The sequence below is a fragment of the Vulpes lagopus genome, chromosome 9, assembly GCF_018345385.1.
Source record: "Vulpes lagopus strain Blue_001 chromosome 9, ASM1834538v1, whole genome shotgun sequence".
Lineage (NCBI taxonomy): Eukaryota > Metazoa > Chordata > Mammalia > Carnivora > Canidae > Vulpes > Vulpes lagopus.
In genome coordinates this window covers 43,011,512-43,035,439 of record NC_054832.1, presented here as the reverse complement: position 1 = coordinate 43,035,439, position 23,928 = coordinate 43,011,512, and the positions used below count along the sequence as shown (strand labels likewise).

Genomic DNA, 23,928 nt, shown 5'->3' with positions numbered 1-23,928 from the left:
GGACTTGAGCTGCAGGAGAGCCCAGGTGAGTTCTAGACCAGAGAAGCCTGGGAGTCATGGAACCTGGGTTCCGACCTCGCCCAGGGTGACGTCGGGCAGGTGAAGAAACCTCTCCGAGTCACTTAGAAAATGAGCTCAATCCCAGGTGGGGGTTAAGGCAATATGTGGGCCTCGTCCCGTGAAGACCTCCCAAGTGCCTCCTCCCCACGCCTGTGCATCTGAAACTGCTCGGCCACCTATACTAAGCAACTGAAGGCTGCTCTTCTGAAATGATCTCCTCAAATGACCATGTTACCTGGACGGAAAAGGGGACACTTCTCACTCACTTGCACATTCTGCATGATGGATCCATCATGCTACCCAGTGCCTTCCCTTGCTGAAGGGCCAGCTCCTCAAGCAGCAGAGCGGTTGGGATCCCACACAAGGATAGGAAAGGTAAGACTGGGGGTGTATGGTAGTAGTGAGGGGTGGAGAGGTTTTTGGGGGTGAGGGGGTGCTCAGGCAGCAGCGGATCTGTCCAGAAAGTGGACCTGGGCAACCCAAGGACAGAAGAGAGTCCCTGGCAACTAAGGGATAACCTGGGGGGACAACTGGGAGAGGAGATGCTACGAGCCACCACTGCTGGGCCCCTGATCAAAGGGACAGTCCCGGCTCATAAATGTGTCTAGACACACGATAGTTTCCTTACAATATCAGGGAGCTCATCCTTTACGAAAAGCACGTTTGTGAACTTCGGGGCTAAAAAAGTAAAATAAAACAGGTAAAGATGGGCATGCAAGGGATTTGACCCTTTCACAGTCTGCCTGGAGCTGATGCTGCACCTGGGGTTTGTTTTGGTTTTGCTTTTTTGGTTGCTGAAACTCCAAGCCAAAATACAGTGGCAATAAATGGTACGTTCCACGATGAGAGAACACAATGGAAGGGGACCAAGATAGAGACAGGGAGAGAAACGACATGCTGTTGAAATCAAAGATTTCTTGGTCTTAGCAATGACACACTTCAGGACAGTACCAAGTATATAACTTGAGTTCAAGGAATAGGTTTTCAAAAAAATATTTAACTTAATAAAGCATCAAACAGTACCCCAATCGTTCCAGACGCCTACCTTCAACAAGCTTACAAGCCAGCAGAGAAGTCTGAATCACATGGAGAGTAGCAAAGAGTTGGATGTGATAAATCCAAGCTTTGAGGAGGAGACGTCCTGAAGGCTTCAGAGAGTAGTTTCATTTGAGACGTAGATGACAAGTGTGCTCCCTGCAGAAATGGGTCTTAATTAAGGCTGAGATAAGAAAAGTCTAGCAAATCAGGGTGTTGGGGGTCTTGAACATCTCTATCTCCCCAGATATCAAACAGGACCAGACTCTCCAGTAAGCATTTGCTGAGTGAGGGTGACAGTCAAGGAACATCCAGAGAGAAGAGAAGGTCCTACAGGGGTTTTCTAGAAGAGTGGCGGGCAGGTCCAGAGTGGTCAAGTCGGAGTCTGAGAATAAGCAAGACTTTATCATCCATGGTTATGCTCCAGACACACCACCTCATGGAATTCTCATGACCGCCGCATGAGGTCATGCCATGATTATCCAGATGAGAATTATCTCCAGATGAACAGGGGGAGTAAAAGCAGATTCAACAACTAGTAGTACACTTGGGATTTGGGCCCCTTCCCCTCCACGCTCCACTGCCTTTTGGCAAAGAGAGGAGCATCTCTTTGCCCCCCAAGCACCACTCAACCCCAGTCCGATCTGTGGTCTCTAACTTTACAGCGAGTGAAATAGGTAGAAGATTTGTGAGAGGGCTCAGAGGACCGAGGCGACAAACAGGTCTCCTTCCAACCACCAATGCCTGGGCCTCACTTTCTTCCCCAAAGAAACAACTCTGGTCAGATGCTTGTACCTATCTTCACAAGTAGAAGCGTATGCCTATTTTTTTTTTTTTTTGGACAAATGTCACATACTGGACACACTGTTCTGCTCTCCGCTTCTCCCATCTCACAATGTATCTCAGGAATGATGGCCTCTCAACACCTAGAAATCGGTCTCATTCTTTTAAACACCATTGGTTGCTTTTTATGCTGAGGTCCTTTTTTGACTGCCCGTGACTAATTCTTCGGGAGGACACCTGACAAACGGACTTAAAACATTCCATTCTGACAGATTTTATAACAAAATCACGAACGCCAAATCTGCTTCAGGTTCAAGAAGTAAAAAAAAGAAAAAGAAAGGGCGGGGGGAGGTGCACCTGGGTGGCTCAGTTGGTTAAGTGTCTGACTTCTGACTTCAGGTCAGGTCATGATCCCAGGGTCCTGAGATCAAGTCTGTGTCGGGCTCTCTGCTGGGCAAGGAGTCTGCTTCTCCCTCTTCCCCTCTCCCTTTGCCCTACCCCCCCAGCCACTCATGCACACTATCTCTAAAATAAATAAAATCTTAAAAAAAAAAAAAAAAATTCTCTCCTCCTCCTTCGGCCCCTCCCCTCCTCAGTAAGTAAGTGAGTAAATAAAGAAAGAAGTGCCAGTATGTTTGCAAATTAAATGATACTGGACAAAACACGGTATTACCTTGATGAAGCAGCCCCAAAAGTCCTGAAACTGGTAGATTTTTGTTGTTGCTGCTTTCAACAACTAAAATCCCTTCAATAGTGGAGATGATTAGCAAGCAACTTAATCATAAGGATTTAATCAAGGGATTCCTTTACTTTTCCAATAGGCGGCCTCGTTTAAAAAAAAAAAAAAACCGTGGTCCCTCATAGGACAGTAATTTGTTTACTATCAGCTGCCTGTAAAATAAATAAAGACAAGTTTCTAGTAGCTCAGTAAAACTGCAATACATATTTTTGTTATTTTATTTTCATTTTTGTGATTTTTGTTTAAAGTATATTTGAAAACTGTCATTGCATGGTCTGCGAGACCACCCTGGGGGTACCTAATGAATGAACGTGGGTTCAAAGGCCCCTTGAAACAACTCCCACTCCTCGTCCCCACAAAGTCTGCCCCAGTAGAAAGGCAAGGGGTCCAGACCCGGCCCACCTGACCACCTCTTATTCCCCAACATGGCCCAAAGGTACCTACAAAAACAGAAGGAACCTCAGAACAGGTTAAAAGTCATGCAAGAAGCCAAAGCATGTAAGGGAGCCAGGTCCCAGAGAGATCAATAAAGACCCTCATGCAACCAGGACTCTTGAAGGCACACCTGCCACTTCACAGCCCCATGACCATTTGCAAAAGTGGCTAGAACACAAGGACCCCCGGGGCGGGGCTGTCCAAATGGGCTGGAGGCCTCTTTCTCAAGGAGGCCCCTGCCTCTGGGGTCACAGGAGACTCTGAGCCCACGAGGGGTAGGGAAGCTGCTCCTTAAACATCCAAAGGGATTATAACCTCTGGCAAGCTAAGGGCGAGCTCGGTCAGTTAAGCATCCAACCAAATCCACGATTTGGATTGTGGGATCGAGCCCTGAGCCCCCTACATAGGGCCCAGTGGACGGTGGGCCCAAGACCCTCTCTCTGTCCCACCCCCCCGCCCCCACTCCAGCTCCTGCACACTCACATGCTCTCTCTCTCTCTCAAATAAATAAGTAAATCTAAAAATCAAAAATTCTGGCGAGCTCAGTACCCTGGACACAGACTCCATGTGGTCAACTCTAGCTTCTCTAAATGCACCCCTACAACCGAGTTCTAACGCTTACCCCTCGGCTGTGTCCTTCACCTCTGCCTCTTTCTTTCCGTCCCACAAACTCAATCCTGGTCATCCTGCTGCCAGAAGCTTCCCACTTGGCCTTGGCCTCCGGGCCTTCCTCTATTCCAACCCAACCAACTGATCACAGTGCAACCAACTCTTGAGAAACGTAACTTTAACTGGGTCCACGGCTTCCTCCCCTTGCCTCTTCCCTTTGGTTTTACTGACACCCCTTTCACTGGGGGGCATCCTCTGTCCCAATGAAGCCCAACTAGAAAACCGAACATACAAAGCAATTTGTCATCACAGCAGAACTGTTCTGGTTTCACAGGACTAAGACCAAGGAAAGGGTGCAAACCCAGGTGGGGCGCCCCTCATGCCCAGTTCCACCCTGAGGGGGTCCCACGGGACACAGTTTTCCAAACTCCTGGCTTCCTCAGAAGATAAAGCTGAAATCGACACGCTTCATAGACAAGACACTTAGGATCTTTCTGCTTATTTCCCAATAATCACCCTTGGGTCCTTTTTGATACAATCACATTCTTCAATTCACTCTCCACCCCAAAGGCCCTCCGAATGCCTCTTCCACATCTGGCTTTCTGCACTCCACATTCCTACTTTACAACCCCCCACACCACCATTATAATAATTACTTGACTTTGATAAATCCTGTCTGAAGACAAACTGAAATTCCAACTCACTCCCCTCCTCTCAAATCCCATTGACTGTACCATTTAAAGCGGTTAGGCCGTTAAGCCTCACCATCTTATGTAGCAATTTTATTTGTCCTGGGTGGGCTCATCACTCAAGTACACACTGGATCATATGTATACCCCCTTTATGTATACAGTATAGTTGTACACAAACCTACTACTTAGCCTGTGTCTCCATCCTCACACATGGCTTTACACATAGTAGGCATCCGTTGATTCATTAATTTATTAACTCTTGCCAGCCAAGAGTAGACATGTCTTCTTTCAGATACTCTAAAAAGGGTCATTGCCAGGACTGCCCAACGAGCATACCCTTTTCTTCAAACAGAGGAAAAGTAGGTTTAATTGGTTGCCCATTTTACTCATCCTCGTTTATCTTTTTCTCTGCCATTTTATACCCACTCCCTCTAGCCGACTCAAAGCTTGCCTTGGACAAGTCGGTGGAGACCGATCACACTTACTTTCCCTTTAGACCTGAACAGACCTACCTCTCCTTATTTAAGCAAGAGGATGAACCTTTAAACAACTGTCCACCTTTGCTTCCCACCAGAGGTCAAACATGGATCTCCCCTCTACGTAAATCTAACTGCAGATGAGAATGAAAATGTGAGACAGGTAGGCAACGGGGTGAGGGAGGAGAGAAGACTGGCCCGACACATGATAAAAGTTCCAGAATCCTAACAGTCACTTAAAGAGAACACTTCCAGGGGAAGGAGGATTACTGTGTCAGTCTGATAAACACCACAGTTCCAGTCCCAATATCATCTGCTGTTCTTCCCAGCTGTGTTTGCTCATCACTGTGTACATAACATATGCATAGATTCAGAAAATAAACTAGCAGTCTTTCATGACCTGTCTTACAGCTCACATCTTCCTAGATCCTGAGGTTAGGGAAGGGAGTCCAGTCCATCGAGTTCTAACCAGAGAGGCCCACCTGCTTTCTAAGACTTTGTCCTTAAAGCACCACCTGTGCCATGCTTAGAACACCTGCCAGGGTCGGGGTGAGGGGGTGGGGGGGTTGGGGATGACTTTCCAATTGCGGGTATTCTCTTTGCCAACAGGATGTGCGTTGAGAATACTCTCTGCAGTGCCACTGTGCTGGCTCCCTGCACAACCCGACACCAGCCCCTACAGGTGCCATGTCCTACCTACTTCCCTGATATCTCTCGGGTCTCCTACCTGAGCATCACCGGGTGCACTCCCTGAAAGTCTAATGGAAGGGACCTCCCGAGTCCTCCTTATAATCGCATCATACGCTAGTTTTCCCCCCTAGTGCTGTGCCAACCACCTCTACCTCATCACTGCTCCGGCCTTGTTTCTTCTCATTTCACTAGTGCCCACCTGGCTCTCGAGCTGCTTCAGACAAACCGCCTTTACCTCTCATGGCACCTTCTAATTTCTCGGACGCAGTATTAATCCAGTCGAGCCAGACTGAGCTAAGAGCTCACGGCACACACACACTTTGAAGATATTCTCCTCCGTGGCAAACGCACACACACAACACTTCAGTTTGGCCTCCCACTGAACGCTGAATGCCAACACACAACTCTCCTACGACCTATGAAGCAACAGTAATTCCTGTGGCTTCCATTTCTGACGACAGATGATGACATTAACATCACTTCCAAGTCCTGCCAATTGCGGATACTCCGAGTAAACAGAAGTTTCTACTGCCACCCTGGATGATGACAAGGGGCTCTCCTCCTTGGTCCAATCGGAAGCGTAAGAACGCGACGGCTTCTGAGTTCCCAAGATATCCAGCTCGCTTTCATTATTAACAGTTTTGCAAACTAGGATTAATCGTCCAATAACGTCTGAACTGTGTACAGACTAAAGTATGAAACCAAAAGGTTGGGATCCCTGGGTGGCGCAGCGGTTTGGCGCCTGCCTTTGGCCCAGGGCGCGATCCTGGAGACCTGGGATCGAATCCCACGTCAGGCTCCCTGTGCATGGAGCCTGCTTCTCCCTCTGCCTGTGTCTCTGCCTCTCTCTCTCTCTCTCTGTATGACTATCATAAATAAATAATAATAATAAAAAATGTATAAAAGAAACCAAAAGGTTACTGGTAATAATTGGGCTTTTAAAACCGACGGCAGACTGTTTCTTCAGACAATGGGACAGGGCAACTTCAGTCCTTCCTACGTAGGAGCCCATTCCTAACCACGTTAATGCATCCTGGTTCAACAAGCTGTTACTTACCAAGCTCTCTCCAAAACATGGTCAAGAGGTCATTTTCTAAATTGCCCAGCGACTTAGGTCCCAACCTGGAGACTGTGGGGGTATGGCCAATGCCTCGTAGGACAACCAATGACCACCACACCAGCTTTTACCCACTCACCCCTGCCCCCAACACCAAGTTCATCTTGTCCAGCACCCATGAGGTGAAACCATCCATGGAGGCTCTCTTCCCCAAACAAAACCTGAAATCTTCAGTTCCTTCTCCCCATATAAACAGACTTGTGCCTTCTTCATTCACCTTTTACAAAGGGATAGTAAGTCAGAGCTGAAGGTTCAGTCATCTAAGGTCCAGGATGACTATGGAAAAAACGGCCCCCTGTTCTCAAGGCCACTCCTTTACAATGGAGAAGGGTAAGGCGATCTTGATGTCCTATACTGGTTCCATCTCCCAGCCATATAGAGGCGAGGAGCGCCCCCTATACTCAGAATTAAAAATTAAGGATTTTTTTCTTCATTCACCTTACCATGGGAAATTCCTGAAAGCCACTTCCAGCATCACACACAGACTCATACATAGGAGAGCTGAGAAGCCTAAGGATCACTGAATCTGCCCTTTGTTTCACTCCCGAAGAACGCACCTGAAGGGTGGCACGTACCCCAAGTTATGCAGCAAAGAAGTGACTGCACTGGAAGGGGAACCCCAGTTTACTCATGAGTTGGGGGGATGCACACACACCGTGTCCTTCTTTTTATAATACACACTTTTTTTTTTTTTTTACATTATGTAACTACACCTGCAAACTCCAAATGGTGCGTAACCCCTCTCCTCTTAGGAAATGACCAGGAAGTTGGACTTGGCTGGTTGGAAAACGTGGAGATGAAAACACTGCCATTAGCAACGGGCAGGGACCAAGCACCAGGGATGGGCACACTGGGCTGAAGCCAACTGCAGGGTGCTGACTGAGATCAATAAAGGGAACAGCCTGACTCCTCATGGCTTCAGTGTAGCTCAGGAAGGTGGTATTCTGATGAGCGAACAGAATTCAGCAGTGGAAAAGCCGGGATTAGGACACACTGGGGGGATACACACTGGCATACACTTGGGTGCGTCCAAGGGTGTCTGTCGGCTAGTGATTCCTAGGCTGGGGCGAGGGCCCAAGATAACAATGGAGAATGTTATGGAGAATATGAAGCCAGGTATTCAGAAAATAAGTCTCGAGCTTGAACCAAGTAGGTAATTAAGTTGGGAAGAGGAGGGAATCTTGGTTTTTCCATATTGAGGCAAAGGTCAAGCCAGAAGAGCAACTTTGGCCGAGCTTCGAAATGAAGTAAGGTGCTGCTTTGTCATCTACTTAAAATCAGCAATGGCACCACAAGTGGGGGGTAACTCCAGGCTCACAGTACGTATCTAACATTAGTCTGTTCCTCTTCTCTCTCCCAAGACCAACAACTAGGGGGCAGCTCTTGAAAGCCCAGGCACACTCACAAGTGGTCTATGACCCAGCTGTTAAAAGATTAATGAATCTAGTCCATCGCATTCCCTAAGGCACTTACAGGGGCTGAGATTGTAGGACAAATGGGAAATTTTTACATTTGTGGGCTCATTCACCAAGATCTATGTTCTAAAGGCGCTATTCACCCCAACCGTGATTTGCCTTAGAGAGCTTGACCGGTATGAAATCTATGAAACAAATGCCTGCTTTATTCCCTCATGGGCTGTATTAGGAGGTAATCTAATTAGAACCGTCAAAGCAGGGGGATTTTTAAAAGTAGGTCTCTTACGGCCCGCGACAACGTTAGTGGATCTCAGCAGCACTGACGGTGTCAACCTTCCTCAAACAGGAGGGTCTCTCTTGCGCCTTAAACCTCAACCGTGGGGCACGACTGGCTGGGTGGTTCTGATGTCAGAGCCTGGGCATCATTTGTTAAAGCATGAAGGTTCTGAAGAGAGTCACAAGAACCCCCCTGTTGAGGCCTTCCAAAGTACTGAGGCTCCACCGCTGAATGTGGCCTCAGGACAAAACCATCTAACAACCGATGACGGGGTTGTGCCCCCGTGAAATACACTTTTCTTCCACGGGGATGTGATCCAGCCCCAGTTCTGGAGAGTGGCAAAGTAGTGGGTGCAGTGGCAGGGAATACACCCACGTGGCTGCCCGGGCCTCTGAAGGAGATGCCAGCACAACATGCCACGGTTTGGCTTCAAACTGGAAATTAGGCTGCCTGAAAGCATCAGTCTTGGGCTGGCCACGTACACGTGATCACAGGTTCCCACACTCCATACCGGTCCTCAGAAGACCACTCCTTGCAGTTGGTGGTGCAGAAGAAACATTGCGTTTCTTAAGATCCACCATCCTACTGCATCCCAATGTCTGTCCTCCCCTTAATCCATTCTGGAGATACTCTGAGCTTAGCCGTGAAGAGTGTGCCCGGCCTTTCAAGGGTGAAGCCACAAGCTACACCGCCTCTAATTGATCCTAAGCAGTGATCACTCTCAACCTGGACAAATTACTACAGCCACAAGGCAACCCAACAGCAATTGTGGATAGAGTCAATATTGAACCCGATACAAATTTCATCAGTCTTCCTTCCACCTTAAGTCTCTGTGCCCAGCATCACACGGCTAGCAAAGCCATTCGGGTTCTCATTAGAGGGATGAAGTATTCTGTTTATTACGATTATTTCAGATGCGTGATAGAGTTTTCTTCTTAATCAATACTAGAGGATTTAGAAAGAACTTGTCTTTCCCAGAAACGTCACCAGGAAAGTGCATCCAATTTTTCTCTAATGTGGTGCTTTCCCTGTCCATAAAACTTATTTGATTAGCAGTACTATAGAAGCTAAGGCTTTTGTATGCAGGCACTCAAGCATAATTTAATCATTTTATTTAAGCATGAAAAAAAAATATTCTGAAAGCCCTGTTAGGTAAAATATCCCTGATTAGTTTAAACTTACATTTGCAGGTATATTAAAGGTGAAATAAATCACAGAATGTTCAGTATGTAACAGAACAGTGTTAACTTTGTTACAATAGTCAGCAATAAGTTAAAAATTGCAGTATTCGAGAATGTAAGGAATAGCTATCTCATTTTAAATAACTATATTTAAACAGATTATTTGAAAATGAATTTTGTTTTGTGTGGACCCTTTATATATTACCAGCATTGTCACCTATGGAAACCTCTTTCATAGTCAAACAAGCTGAGGTCCTAATTGCATAATACCATTTATCTGTTGAGGATAAAAGTGCCAACAAATGAAAATGCACTTTAAGCAAGAGATTGTCAGAATAGAAAATTGTCTTTTTTATTTTTTTTATTTTTTTTTGTTTTTTTTTTTTGTTTTTAAATAACCCACTCACACTAACAAAAGACTGCAGTAGCTTCCAAATTATAGGCTGTTATTTTTAGTGGAAGTAGTTCAATATTCATATTGGAGCAGATGTAGCAGTTTAACAAAACAGCTCTTCAAATCCTGCACAAATTGAAAACAGGAAAACTGATTGCATTTTCTCTTATCACTTTCCTTTTCTGAATTGACACTTTTGGCCTTCTGAAAATTTACACATGGCTTTCATCTCAACAGCACCTGCTGATCAAATAGAAACCTAACATTTTCATGAAAATGGTATAAAGGACTAGTTTTGTTCTAAACACTGCAAAGGGCATCAGTTGCCTACTTGATGGCAACAATTGCTGTGTATAAAGCACATTCAAAATAGTTTTATATTTTCATTAAACTTTTTAAAAAATATGTTAAGTCCCTCCTGGTTTTTTTTTTTTTTTCCCCTATACTCATTCTGTATGACTCACATTTCTTTGACTCTATTCCATCTAATACTTAGTTGTGTTATGCAAAGACTATGCAAAATGTATACAAGGGTAGGTTTACACTAAGTAGATAAGGACAATACTTACTATTTTCTCTGCCTCTGCCTGGAATGTACTCATGTTCGTTTTTACATATTACTGTCTATGCATGCCTATGGGCATAAAATACACACATCCCATTTTCATTTTCCACCCGCCAAAAGGAATCCAGAAACAAAAAAGTCCAAATCAGGCCCTATTCTGGAAGCGGCCTTACAGGTTCGTTTTTATCAGATAGAGATTTAGCAGGTGCCTGAACGTCTGAACACCCCGGACTAGGGAAGGGCAGTTCTCACCCAAGCACCAGCTGATAAACACCTAAATGGTGTGACGAACCACTCCCCGTAGACACCTCCGGAGGAGGTGAAGATCAATCTTGAAAATGGGTATTCTCGTATGTCCCATGTGCACGATTAATAGCTGGGACGTTTCTCAGATTTGTCAATAAAAGTGCTATTTCTCTGTAACAGCCGATTCTGGGTAAAATTAAAGATGCTCCCAAGCCAGGCTGCCCGCCAGTTTCTTAGCCAAAAGAGCTCTACCCCTTGTAAAGGACTCCAGGCTGTCCGTCCCCATTCTGCCTGGGTGACAAGGTAACCTGAAGGCAGAGATGACATACAGTAAAGCATGTGCCACTCTGACCAGTGGGTCTGTGAATTTCAGTGTTTCATCATGCTCACTGAGGCAACAGCAAACCTGAAATGTCAATATGTTCAGTCAATGGAAGTGAAATAATGGGACTCTATTGTCTTACCCAATCGATCTGCCGCTGTCAACAAGGAAACATGCCCCCCCCCCAGCTTTAAACAAATTTTAATTAGGCTTTTAGTTACTGGATCCCATTCACCTAGGAAAACACCTATCTTGAGGACGTGGATGAGGCAAACGACAATTCTGTTCACTTTTCCCCATTTTCAGAACGTTACAAAGTTGTAATTTTTGGAAATATACTCAGGAGTCCATAAAACATGTTTTTACTCCTTTTTTTTTTTTTTTTGAACCCACTCCAAGGAGGGGGAAAAAAAAAAAAGATCCCGCGTTTCAAAGGCAACATACAAATCTAACAGGACAGCATCAGAATGATGGGTTTGGGGTTCTTTTTTATTTCCTTTTTATTATTTTTATTTTTTTGCTCTGAAGCATGCTGAACCCCTACCGTCAAATCGACCCTTAAAAGTAGTCTCCATCCATTCGCTTTCCTCCCTCGCTCGAGGACCACCGTCAGCATCAGCTCAACACCCATTCGAAACGAGCCACACAAAACCCAAAGGCGAAGGACCAGTTCCAAAAAAAAAAAAAAAAAGCAAGCCACTGCCCTTTCCACTTGGCAGATCCAACCGACCCCCCTTGCGAATGGCAACTGCGGGTAAAAGGAGGGAGACGGAGCCTGAGAAGGGCCGGGTGGGGGGAGAGGAGGGTGCGGAGGATGCAGGGGATGCAGGGGATGCAGAGAAGGCATCGCGCTCCTTCCATCTCGCCCAAGTTCTGCAGCCCTTCCCTGCACCCGGGGGGGGGGGGGGGGGACAGGCTCGCCTTGAAATAAAAATTAAAATAAACTCATCAAGTTGTGAAAGCAGCTTTTCCTCTCCCCCTCTCCAATCTCAAGGCTTCAGCATTTAGTCAATAAATAATCTATTGTGTGTGTGCCCCCCCCCCCCCCGCAGTCCTTTATCGAATCCCTTTACACCCACTGAGGCTGGCCCAAACTAAACCCAATTACAGATAAGCCCCCCCCCCCCCCCCACGGGTCATCTCACCTCGCCAAGTCCTGTCTGGGTCGCAGAGGTGATGGGAGATAGCGGCCAGGCCAGGACTGATGCCTCCTCCTCACCCCGCACAACAAAAGGCAGATTTCTCTTTCTCTCTCCGCTAATCTTTAAATGTAAATTCTCTCCGCCAGCTAAGAGGAGCGACAGATAACATGTTACATCTTCACTTCTCCTGCTCTTATCGACTTCTGGATCGTTTGGAAAGGGAGAGAGAGGGAAAGAGAAAAGCAGCTCCCCCGCCCCCCCACCCCTGCACCCCCCTCCCCGCCTCCCCCTCCCCCTTCACGGAGATTACCTTCTGGCAAAGGAGCGCAGGAGAGGCGGCCGCAGCCGAGGCGGCACCCAGACCGCGGCTTTGTATTCATTAAACACACATCGGAGCTTATCAGAAGTAAAAGGCTTGTCAGGATGGCACATTGTGTGTGAGTGAGTGTGTGAGCGCAGGAGGGAGAGGAGAGGAGCCAACGTGCATCAGGGTGATTACAATATCAGCAGGGCCCAGATGGAGGCAGGAAAATAAACAGAGGGTGCGTGTGAGACGGAGCGGGAGAGGGAGGAAAAGTGGGAGAGAGAGGGAGAGAGGGAGAGGGAGAGAGAGGGGAGAGGCACAGGCTGCAGAGGAGAAACCCAAAGGGATGGAGGAGGTGGGGGCTCAGGCCCCAGGGCGTGGGGAGGGGGGCCACGCGGCCGCCTGGTACCCCAGAGCCAGCTGGGATGGGTGAGGTGGGGGGTGATAGCCTGGGGCCATCGCCCTGGACTGCCCCCTCCTCCAGGGGAAGGGGAGGAACCCAGGCTAGCAGACTGCCTCACCCCCGTGCCAGGGCCAGACTGCACCTCCGGGAGGACCTGTCAAGGTCGGGAGGGACGGGGAGCTCCCTCTGGGGCAGAGCATGACAATGAACCGTCACCACCTCCCCTCCAGCCCACTTGCCACAATTTGCAAGACAAAACTCAAGGAGCCCTCACAGCTCTCCCCGCGGTCTTGCAGACCCACCTGGAGGGGAAGGCCTGGTCCCGCTGCTCTGCTGGCCCCAATATCCAACAACCGCACCCCCCTCCCCGCGCCAAATTCCACCCCTCCCCACCCACACCAGCAGATGTAAAACAGCTTCCCTTGGGCTCCAAAGCTTCCCAGCAGAAGACTCCCGTGCAGCCAGCATCCCTGTGATGAGGAGGAGCACTTGTGATTGGGAGCTACAGGTGACTCTTAGACCTGCTCCACCTCCAGAAATTGGGGGGGGGGCGGGGAGGAGGGGGTTCCCCTAGGTGTACATCCGAGAGTCTATTTGGGAGGTGGGAATTTGAAATCGAGGTAATCAATCTCAGCCTGAGCTGCTTCACAGTGCTTCACCCACCCAGAGCCCGAGAATCAATCAGGGAACCACCAAGGGCTGATGCTCCTCCGTCAGACCAGAGTTCATCCTCCACCCCGTCAGGGTGGGGGGGGGGGGGATACACCTGAGTAGTCCCGTGGGAGCCCCTTTTCACTTTTAAATGCGCCCATCAGACAATCTGAACATCTGATCAGATCCTTAATGGAGTGCAGATAATGCAGCAAAGAAGGTTATTTTATTGGGGGAGGGGGCGAAGGGGTGTATTTGGTTGTGTTGTATTTCCAGGCATTGAAGCTTGGTTAAGAAGCTCTCACCGCAGTGTGAAGAGCAAGTTCAGAATGAAGTAGCCAATAAACTGCATAATTGTTCATGACATACCCTGTAGCTCCAGCCACAGTGAAAGTTTGGGTTGTAACATAGTTTATGGACGGGTCTTGGGGTAAAGGGACAAAATGGTAAAGGGCGGGGAGGGAAGCATGAGGCCAGCAGGAGAGAGAGGGGGGGGAAAAAAGGAAGAGATTCTCATAGACACAAATTTGATGAGAAGCATTGTTTAATCAAGCACTCCTCTCCAAAACATTGAACCAAAAACCAGTTCTATGGGTAGTAGGCTCCCCACCCCCGGCCCCAGCCCCATGCGCCCAGGCCCAGAAGAGAATTCGGAAAAATCTGACAGGTAAGGCAAAGTGAGCATAAGCTGGACGTAGGTGGGGGAAGGGCGTGTGTGAAAAATCTTGTCATGCAATGAATGTCAGATAAAAAGGGGTCCGCCACAATCCTCCAGTAATCCAATAATGTGGAAAACCTCGTGGTATCACTGAGACGAGAACAAGGTAATATTTCTCCATAAATCTTCAAAAAGTGGCCAGGTTCAATTGTTAGAGAGGGGTGGGAGAGTAGGAAGTGAGCCATTTGGCAGGGCACATTACAAAATCAAGTGAACTTTAAATGGGTGAAAATCAGTCATTCTAACATGTTTTAAATTTAATAACGGATTTCTGGAGTATCATTTTAGTCCTCATAAAAGTTCCCCTTTCACCTTTTCCCTAGCTGTTATAGAGAAGTGCATTCAGAATAACCAGATGCAATCACACAGACCTTCCTCTTTATCACATTTCAGTCAGATCAATTTGGACACAGGCTACATGCAAAATGCCTGTAAATCCAACACAACTCTTAGGAAGAAAAAATTACCACTCACAAAGGCCACTGATTTTTCCATTACATGCTCTTTGGGAGGAAAAACCAAATGCTGTTTAAAAAAAAACAAAAAAAAACAATGCACTACCACCACTTTCAAACCCAGAGAAGTCTTACATTTTTTCTTTTAAAAGCATCCAAACATTAAAGGCATGAAGAAAACTGTGCAAAAGCTCATCTGTCAATGTTCTCATTTTGTAAATGCACAGTATTTCTATTACTACCTTGTTTGTTCATTGACTTTTGGCTCACAGTTCTAGAAAAGATCAACCAATTCTCAAATGGGAAGAATCCATGACTCTCTTCCAAAGCAAACACTTTGCTGCAAAGCTTTCAATTTAAAAAAAAAAAAAAAGCGCAATATAATAATCAAGAAGTATAATCACAGAATAAGTGTACAACAGAAAGTGGTTTCTATAATCACAGCTGTCTTAAAGTCCAAGCTGGAGACTGGAAATCTTCATTTCAACTAGTTCTTTTCTTAATAATAGGTTACCTTCCTATAAAAGCAAGAAGTCCATCTGCCCCAGGCAGATAAGTTTGGAGGCATTAATTCAGATAAAAATCTAGCATTTTCTTTCTTTCTTTGAGTATGTGAATTCTAGTGTGCTATAATGTGAGAATTCCAACATATGACCATTATGGCATAATATCTCATTGCTCAGCTTGTCATTATTTCATTTGTAATTCTTATGTTAATTATGTTCATAATTACTATAAACAGATGTGATAGACATTCATGTGACCTTTTATTGCAGAATGCATTCCTCACTCGTTTTGCTTTAATTTCTCATGGATGTGAAACAAATGTAGGACAAAAAAAAGAGAGAGAGAGAGAAAAGCTCTCTACTTTTCTAAGGTTTTATGTGCCTAAGTTAAAACAAAACCTACCTCCTACTTCATCTGCATTTCAGAATCTTAGAAAATCCTTAACACTGGAGCTGCTTTACAGCACATTTTTAAATTGTACACTGAACCTCACTGCTGCCCACTAAATTGTAGCTCTGGATGCCAAACAAAGGCCAGCATCCATGTCTAAGTTGTCGGTCTTTTTTTTTTTCCTCTGAATATCAAAGGTTAATGCAGCAGAATTGTGCTTCAAAACCAAGTGCCTAGCAGCTACATCCCGATTTATTCCCTCATAACTCAACCATCACCCTCTTTACATAAAACACATTTACAATAAAATCAGTATGGATTTCATTAGCTGAAAACCTCCTCGAATTTCATTTCTTTGGCCCTAATCTATAATTAGTGTGGACAGACAGGTGCAAACCCTTCTCTTCCACAGATGGCTACTGGAAATGGTGCAAAGTAGCTCCTTCTGTTTAAACAACACAGAGATAACCTGCTCTGTCTTATCATTTACAATTACCTCCATTAAACTGAACTAATGTTTGCTTTAATAAAATGCTCACTGTTCTTTAAACATTATTTAGGAACTCTTATATTAATGGCTGTAAAAAAGTGAAGTTGGAAGGTGTCTCTTTGGGTAATAATAACTTATTCTGGATAAAATGGTCCCACTGATGGATAATACCAGGTTCACAAAGGTGCTTTAGTGGATTTCACATTCGTTCATTAATTTTGCATAAATAGGGTCAGATAAGCTATTCTTAAAAGGCACTTTTAGGTGACGATTTGACAAGTGGGGGGGAGGGGGAGACATTTTTCCTGAAGTTGCGAAGTATGAAAGGTTTCACTTTTTTCCCTATAGATTTTAACTTGTTAGCAAAGTCTACATAACTCTTAAAGTCCTAGACTGCCTTCAGAGGATATTTATGTTCACTTCATTATATGGATCTGTTTAACTTCAGATAGATCATTCTGAAAGTTGTAGGAGTTCATCATTTTCAAGCCACATTTAAAAAATTAACTATGAATGTAAGTGCACTCTGCAAGCACATGGTTAAAAATCACTCTATAATAAATAACTTCTATAAAACCAGAGACCGCTTCCTCCTCCTCCTCCTCCTGCCAGACACAAAGTCTGTGCATCACTACATGAGGAATAAAGTGTCCATAAAACAAAGAACTTTTAAACGCCCAAACAGTAACAAATAGCTTTTCTCACTGAACTTACATAACTTACAGTAATAGACTCCAACCAGTAAAATGCAACTGACTCGGTTTTTTTCACATGCAAATCCTGCAGGTGCCAATTTTTCAGACTGCTTTGCTATGAAGAGCTATGTTGCCTGCATAAAACCTCAATGAAGAAGGCTTTGCATTCAGTGCCTGTCAGCTGATGTTCATATCAAAGAAGTGAGAAACAGGATTTGACAGTGAAGAATGTCCTAAACTGACAACCACTGGCCAGCATTCCTATTGGAAGCATTTCTTTCTCGTGATCCCTTTTCAATGTTAAAAAAAAAAAAAAAGTGAGCCCCCCCCCCTCTTTTTTTTGGCTAAGCTTCTATTTTCCAATAAAATAAAATGATAATGGCACCTTACATTTGTGTACTCCCTTGCAATTTTGAAGTGCTCTTTCATCTGCAAACACTAAGACTAACACCCTTGATGGGAGAGCTCATCATCAAATACTAGCATCACGAGCAATATTTCACTTTTCTTCAGGAAGGAAAAATTGTAAAAATATTTAAGAGCTTGCGGTTCTGTAACTGCCACACACACCATCCTACCCCCTCCAGCAACTTGCAACTGACTAGTACAGTCTACACTGGATTGGGAGGAAAATGCCTCTTATGGGCAAGGTCCTTGAAGAATCATTTTTAAAAAATCAAATTAACAGCAAGTATTAGTGGGTCACAAAGTGTACAAAGGAAAATATCATTTCAAAGACTTCTGGTCTGCTTTGAGTTGTCCAAACATAAAGGACAAAACAGACCATTTCCCCCACTGCTTCTATTAGGTATGAACTGGAGACGGGAGAAACTGCATACTCAAATTATTCCACTCAATATTTAGCTTTTCAAATAAAGTGCTGTCTAAATGGTTTACAACAAAATTATTTATGCTTAAACAAAGACTGTTAATATCAAGTTCTTCTCCTGGTATAAATCTTAGATAAAGTCAGCGTTTAATATGCACCCAGAATGGGCCGGATTCCTGGGTTCCTGGGCTGGAATTTTTTTTCTCTTTCGAAAGAATAAACCGAAAAAACATCAAATGTTAAATACAGTATAAGCAAAGCAACGACAGGCTTCAACTTCCTCAGCATCCATCCTCGCTGCAAGAAAAGCCCGGGTCAAACTAAGATTCCCTGATGTATCCTGGGTGAGGCCGTCCGACCTCTCCCTTAAAAAATAACAACCAGTAAGAAGAAAGAAAGGAAAGAAAAAAAAAAAGAAAGAAGGAAAGAAAGAGAAAAGGAATCAGCTAGCCCTATCTATGCGATTCGAAAGCGCCCATAACATTAGTACCAAATTCGACTTTAAGGGGAAAGAAGGAGAAAAATCCAGCGAATTACAGATTTGCTCCTGTTTGTCTGCATCACAGCTGACATAAACACCCAGGTGGGGGCTGCGAGAGTTTAAGAAACAATAGTATTTGTGGACCCTTCCTAAGGACCTGTGTGGCAGGAGAAACGGCACCACAGGACACTCACATGGTCAAGGCAAAACCCTGCAGTAAACTAAAAGGAGGCCCCCAACACTAACAAGCCGTTTATCACCGAGAAGCTGGTCAATTTGTATTCTGGGGAGTGTGGACTCCCTGGGCACAGACCCAGTTCCACTCCTGTTCCATGCAAAGGGAGGGGTATGATCATAAAAGCCACTGAGTGCACTTAAAACCCATACAGATGTTTAAAAGGAGCCTAGGAGTGGGGAAGGGGGGGAGGAAAAAATGAAAGAAAGAAAGAAAGAAAGAAAGGAAAGAAGAAAGAAAGAAAGAAAAGAAAAGAAAGAAAGAAAAGAAAAGAAAAGAAAAGAAAAGAAAAGAAAAGAAAAGAAAAGAAAAGAAAAGAAAGAAAAGAAAAGAAAAGAAAAGAAAAGAAAAGAAAAGAAAAGAAAGAAAGAAAACCCTGCAAAACAGATCTCAGCTCACAGAGAGGGTAGAAAGAAAACCGCTGCGGTCAGCAAGCCGACCTTTACCGGGGGCTAAATCAATTGGCAGCAGCTGGGGGGGGGGGGGGGCAGGAGGGGGACAGGCAGCCCCTGACACGCAGGTCCCCGGCCTCGTCATTACGGGGAAGCCAGGTTAAAAATTCGAGGGGCTCCGGGTTACATTAGGGACGTGCAGTTGGCCTGAAGGGGCCCCTGCAGCTCTCCCGGCCTCGGTGGCTGCGCTGCAGGACCTCCTCCTCCTCCTCCTCCACCGAGGGACCCGAGCCATCCTCAGGGCGACATCCTGCAGGTCCCCCCGCCCCGGGAGGCAGCAGCCAGGCTGGGGCGCGCGGGGCTTGGAGGGGCCCGGCCTTGGGGTGGGAGCGGGGGACGAGGCCAGTCGGCGCGGCCCGGGAGGAGGAGGGCGCGGGCTGCAGAGCCCCCGGCGGAGCCCTGAAAGCCGGAGGGCCGGGGGCGGTAAAGGGAGGGAGGGAGGGAGGGAGGGGTGGGGGGATGGAGGGATGGGGGGGGTGGGGGATGCTATTTTTAGTAACAGTCTCAGTTCACATCCTACTTCCCGGCATCACAAGTCCTCAAACTTTTCCAAGGGTTGACCGCCCTTACAAAATGGGGGAAAAAAAGAAAAAAAAAAAGTTTTAGAAAATGCACGTAAGCGGCCCGGACCGACGCAGCTGGGCTTGCTTAAGGAGGTCCCCGCGCGCCCCGCACCCCGGCCTCCCTCCCCCGCCACCCCCCCCGACCCGGACGGTTGCAGAGGGCGCAGGGCCCCGGGCGCCTCACCGGACGGGCTTTCTGGAAAACGAAAGGAAGTCCGCGGACGAGGCTCCGCGTCTGGGCTCCGCAGGGCGAGGGCCGCCGGGCCCCGGGCCCCGGGCTCCGCTCCCCGCTCGGGAGCTGCGGGGGGACCCGCTCTCCGCCGCGCCCCGCGCGCGCCCCGCAGGGCAGAGGGGCGGGACCCCCGGCGCAGGTCCAGGCAGGTGCGGCGCCCGCCCGGGGCCGGGGAGCGGGAGCCGGGGGGGGGCTCGCGCGGGAGCACCCCGAGCGCCCGGGGGCGACCCGGCCAGGTTGCAGGCGGGGAGCGCGAGGGCGGCCCGCAGCCCGGGCGCGGCCGGGTCTCCAAGTTCGCGCTGCGCCGCTCCGGCTGCCGGAGCCAAGTTTCCCACCATCGAAACGTGCCTTTGCCTTCTAGTTAAACCCCCCCCCCCCCCAAAAAAAAAAGAAAAAAAGAAAAAAGCTCCCGCGATGCGGGTTGAGAGCCACCTGCCCGGAGGCGCCGTCGTTGGCTGCGCGCTCCGCACCCCTCCCCGCTCCCCACCCCGCGGCGACGGAGGAACAGAGGGGAAGGCTCGCAAAAGGCAGCGCGGGTCGCGCCTCGGGGCCCCGCCAAGTTCAGGGCCGGGTCGCCGTGGGGCGCCCCCGCGAGGTGCCGCGGCCGGGTGACCCCGCCGCCCGCCCGCCGCCCGCCGCCCCCGGGCACTTACGCGGCGCCGGGCTGGAGAGTCCCACCATCCGCCGCGGGCTCCGGGCTGCAGGCGGGAGCGGCGGTCGTCGGGGCCGGCCCGCGGGGCGAGGGCGCGGGCGCGGGCGACGGCGCCTTCCCGCGGGGCCCGAGCGTGCGCTCCCCAGCAGGCCGCCCGGCGCGCCCAGGCCCGGGTCGGGGGACGCCGGCACCGCAGCCCGCGCTCCCCGCGCTCCCCGCCGCGCTCCCGCTCCCGCTCCGCCGCCGCCTCCGTCTGTGGCTGCCGCTGCCGCAGACAAGTGCGCTGCGCGCGCGGGGAAGGGCCGCCGTCCCGGGCGGCGTCTGCGCCGGCCTCGCCCGCCCTCGCTCGCTCTCGAGGAAGGCGCGGCGGGTCCGCGGGCGGCCGCCGGGGAGCAGGAGCGCGGCGCTGTGCGCACGGGGCGCCCGCACCCTCCCGCCTCGGGCTGCGGCGGCGGTGGCGGCGGCGGCGGCGGAGGCTCCGGCGCGCGCCCGGGGCGCGGCGGCCGCTCGGGAGGCAGGCGGCGGCGCGGCCGCTACCAGGTGCAGGGGGGAGGCGGGGCGGGGGGAGACATCTGTGTGGTGCGGGGGTCGCCGAGGTCAAGTATATGTTAACAATGGGCAGGCCCGGCGCGCGGGGGGCGCGCGGAGGGCGCGGCGCGCGGGGGCGCGCGGGGGGCGCACGGGGGCGCACGGGGGCGCGCGGCCTGCGGGGCGCGGGGCGGGCTCCCTAGCGCGGCGAGCCGGGGCGGCCGGTGCCCTGCAGTAACCCAAGCCGAGCACTTTCCCCGGCCATCTGGAGCGCTCCCGGCCGCGCTGCCTGGGTCTCATCACCGGCTGCACAGACAGCCCTGCTAGAAATCAAGCCACTCTCAGATCTCCCCTCTAATCCCCTTCTGTTAGCTGATTTCCAGACTGACTATTTGCTTTCGCATTAGATAATAGCCTTAGAGAAAACAATTATCATTTTCTTTCTTTTTTTTTTTTTCCCTTCCCTTTGTTTTTGTGTTTTTTTTTTTTTTTTTGACTTCTCCCGTCGTCTGCCATGGAGAGGGGCCTCTCTCCAGCTCACGTTTTGGTCGGATGCCCACCCACCCACCTTCCGACGCCCCCAGACATTAATATCAATACTTTGAGGGGGGGGATGTGTGGTGGGGGCAACAGGGGGCGGGGAGTCCCAGAGGAGAAGATAGGGTGAAAGAATTTCAGATATTTCCAGAGTAAATAAATAATCTCTCAGTGAACAGGGCTGACAATTTGTTTGTACAGAGCAAAAAAAAAAAAAAGACTTGAATGATAATGAAAATATTAATATGTAGGTCAAATATGATCAGATAATGGCTTGCAATAAGTAAAATGAAATATTTTGAAATTATCGTGGAACGGTGCCACTGCTACAAATGTTATTAGATTTAGTGCAACAATTTGCAATCCTACCCTCAACCGTGTTCTTTTCCCAACTGGCCTAAATCGCTGCAAATTGTCCTCTGTGCATATTTCGAAACCTCATCTTTACAAAGGAAAAAAAAAAAAAAAAGAAGTGCTTAAGATAGAGTCAGAGTAGACCTGATGCAGTGGGAGCTGATGAGGCATTCCTGGATTTTATTTTTTTAAAGTGGTGCTTCAGATGTGTAATAGTGAGTGATTTCCCTTCCCCCATCCTTTCAACCCAGCTGGAGCTTCCAATTCTGAAGTCTTTTTAGACTACTAATTTTTAGCAATTCATTTCCAGAAAACACTCATTGTACATCATGCCCTCTCCTTGGGACATTTGACTAATGAATTATAATGGATTAATGAATTGTAATGTTAAGTCTCGGTAGTTGATATGATGATGATGTTAATTTGAATCTCAAATTTTATCAAGTTGTACGTTCTACAGTAACTTCTGCATTACAGCTTTTTTGTGTGCTTCTTGCAAAATCTTAATACCATGACCAGTCTCAAGATACAAAATTTATAAACACTACTGTAATACCTTTGTGTAGGAAATTATGTCAGAGCTTATATTTTCTTCGAGGAGGCAAAAACGTTTTGATATTTTATTAATTACCCTCTTACTTGTATTATTTTTCTGCCCCCCCCAAACTGAAAGCAAATGATGAAACTACACATTTATCCTTATTTAAAATTAATAAAATGACCTCTGAATCAGGAATGGTTCTTGCAGTGCTACTTCTCTAGTCGTATTTTAAAATTTAGAGTAAATCAACAAGTTTTAGGATGCAAAAAGTAGGGGAAAAATAAAATATACATATCATGCCATGTTTTTCTTCTCCGTATAAATTGTGCCAGTGTAGGTGTGAAATTATAATAGAAAGGTTAAACTTCAAAATCGATGGACAGTAAGTTGCAGGAAATCAAAATGGAGTTTTACATTTCCAGGCTATATTCACAACACCAGGGCATATATTTAAATCAGATTTTATAAGATTCTACAAATCTTACAGGATCTTCCTTTATGCCAGCCATACGTCTCGAAAACTAATAATCACTGTTCTCGTTGTATTTCTTTTTTAAAAAGGGAAATACCAATGTTTTCTACTTGATTTGGCTTTGCATCAGGTAAAATATATCACTAGATCTGAGTTGTGTTTTTTAATTATGATGACAGCAGCTGAAGACCATACCTCCTTGACTGATGCAGAACGACTGAGTATATTCCTTAATCTCACTTTCCACCCCCTTTCTAGGCCTCTGTTCTACAAAACGTAGAACATATTTTTTCTGGAGACTTTATCCGTGTATTATCTCCTAATTCCTTTATTTGGAGCAAGTAAGTAACTATAGGGACCAACTCAAGCATGAGGTGATTCTTGAATTGCAAAATCTAGGAAAATAAAACATACTAAATGAAAAGGAAGGAGTTGTTCATTGATATTTGTGGTGGGAAGCAGTACAGGTCTACAGAATATTTGCTTACTCTAGCCTTGGGTTAAGGGATACACTTGATGTAACATCCATCACACAAAACTATTCATTGATACATTTTTTTAAACCAACCCAGGGAGGCAGGGATCAATAGTAAGTCTTCCTATCTGCCACTCACAAGAGACATCAAGTTTCTGTACCTCCAAGACTGTTTCATCTGCTGCCTCTCCCCAAAATCATAAAAATGAATTTTTAAAAAAAGAGGAGATTGTTTAGAAAAACAGGCACCCTAATGAAATCATTAAATTGAAAAAGAAAATCCACCATGATGTGTTAAACTATTAAAAAAAAAGGTCCTTACCAGCAATTTTCTTTTCCTCACACTTTAGAAGATTTTTTCTCACATCATTAATTTTTCATTATTGTAAAGGTACCGAGTCCTTTCAGTTCAGATTTTTTTTTTTTTTCTGTAATGTTACCTGAGGATGCTTTTGGTTTTGCCTTAAGCCAATCCTTAAAAAAAGCTGAGTGCTTTCAATACACTTTTCGGATGAGTGATTATTACCTTCTTTAGAGATGTGTGATTCACCTCTCACAAAAAAAAAAAAAATCCTATGCAAAATGTTAACAAGTACTTAATTAGCACTTTTAAAATTTTTGCTTATGGATCTTAAAGTTTAAATGACTCCCCAAGCTGTGATATTCTCCAGCTTGAAAAAGTCCTCCTGTTTGCATAGGTTGATGAAAATCCTTAATTGCCCTGTTGCTTATTTCTAACAAAAAAAATATTTATTCTTATATTTGAGAAAAAAATAGACTATGATA

At 47.0% G+C, this 23,928-nt stretch overlaps 1 protein-coding gene across 1 annotated transcript in view; it reads right to left on the bottom strand.

Moving 5' to 3' along the window:
- Positions 1-18,503, bottom strand: part of RUNX1T1 (RUNX1 partner transcriptional co-repressor 1) — a 136,634-nt gene extending 118,131 nt beyond the window's left edge. The window contains 4 exon segments of the mRNA XM_041768614.1: positions 12,182-12,238; positions 12,241-12,324; positions 12,489-12,513; positions 12,515-18,503. Coding sequence (XP_041624548.1) covers positions 12,182-12,238; positions 12,241-12,324; positions 12,489-12,513; positions 12,515-12,610 — 262 coding nt within the window. The 5' untranslated portion in view covers positions 12,611-18,503.
- Between the last annotated feature and the right edge of the window lie 5,425 nt (positions 18,504-23,928).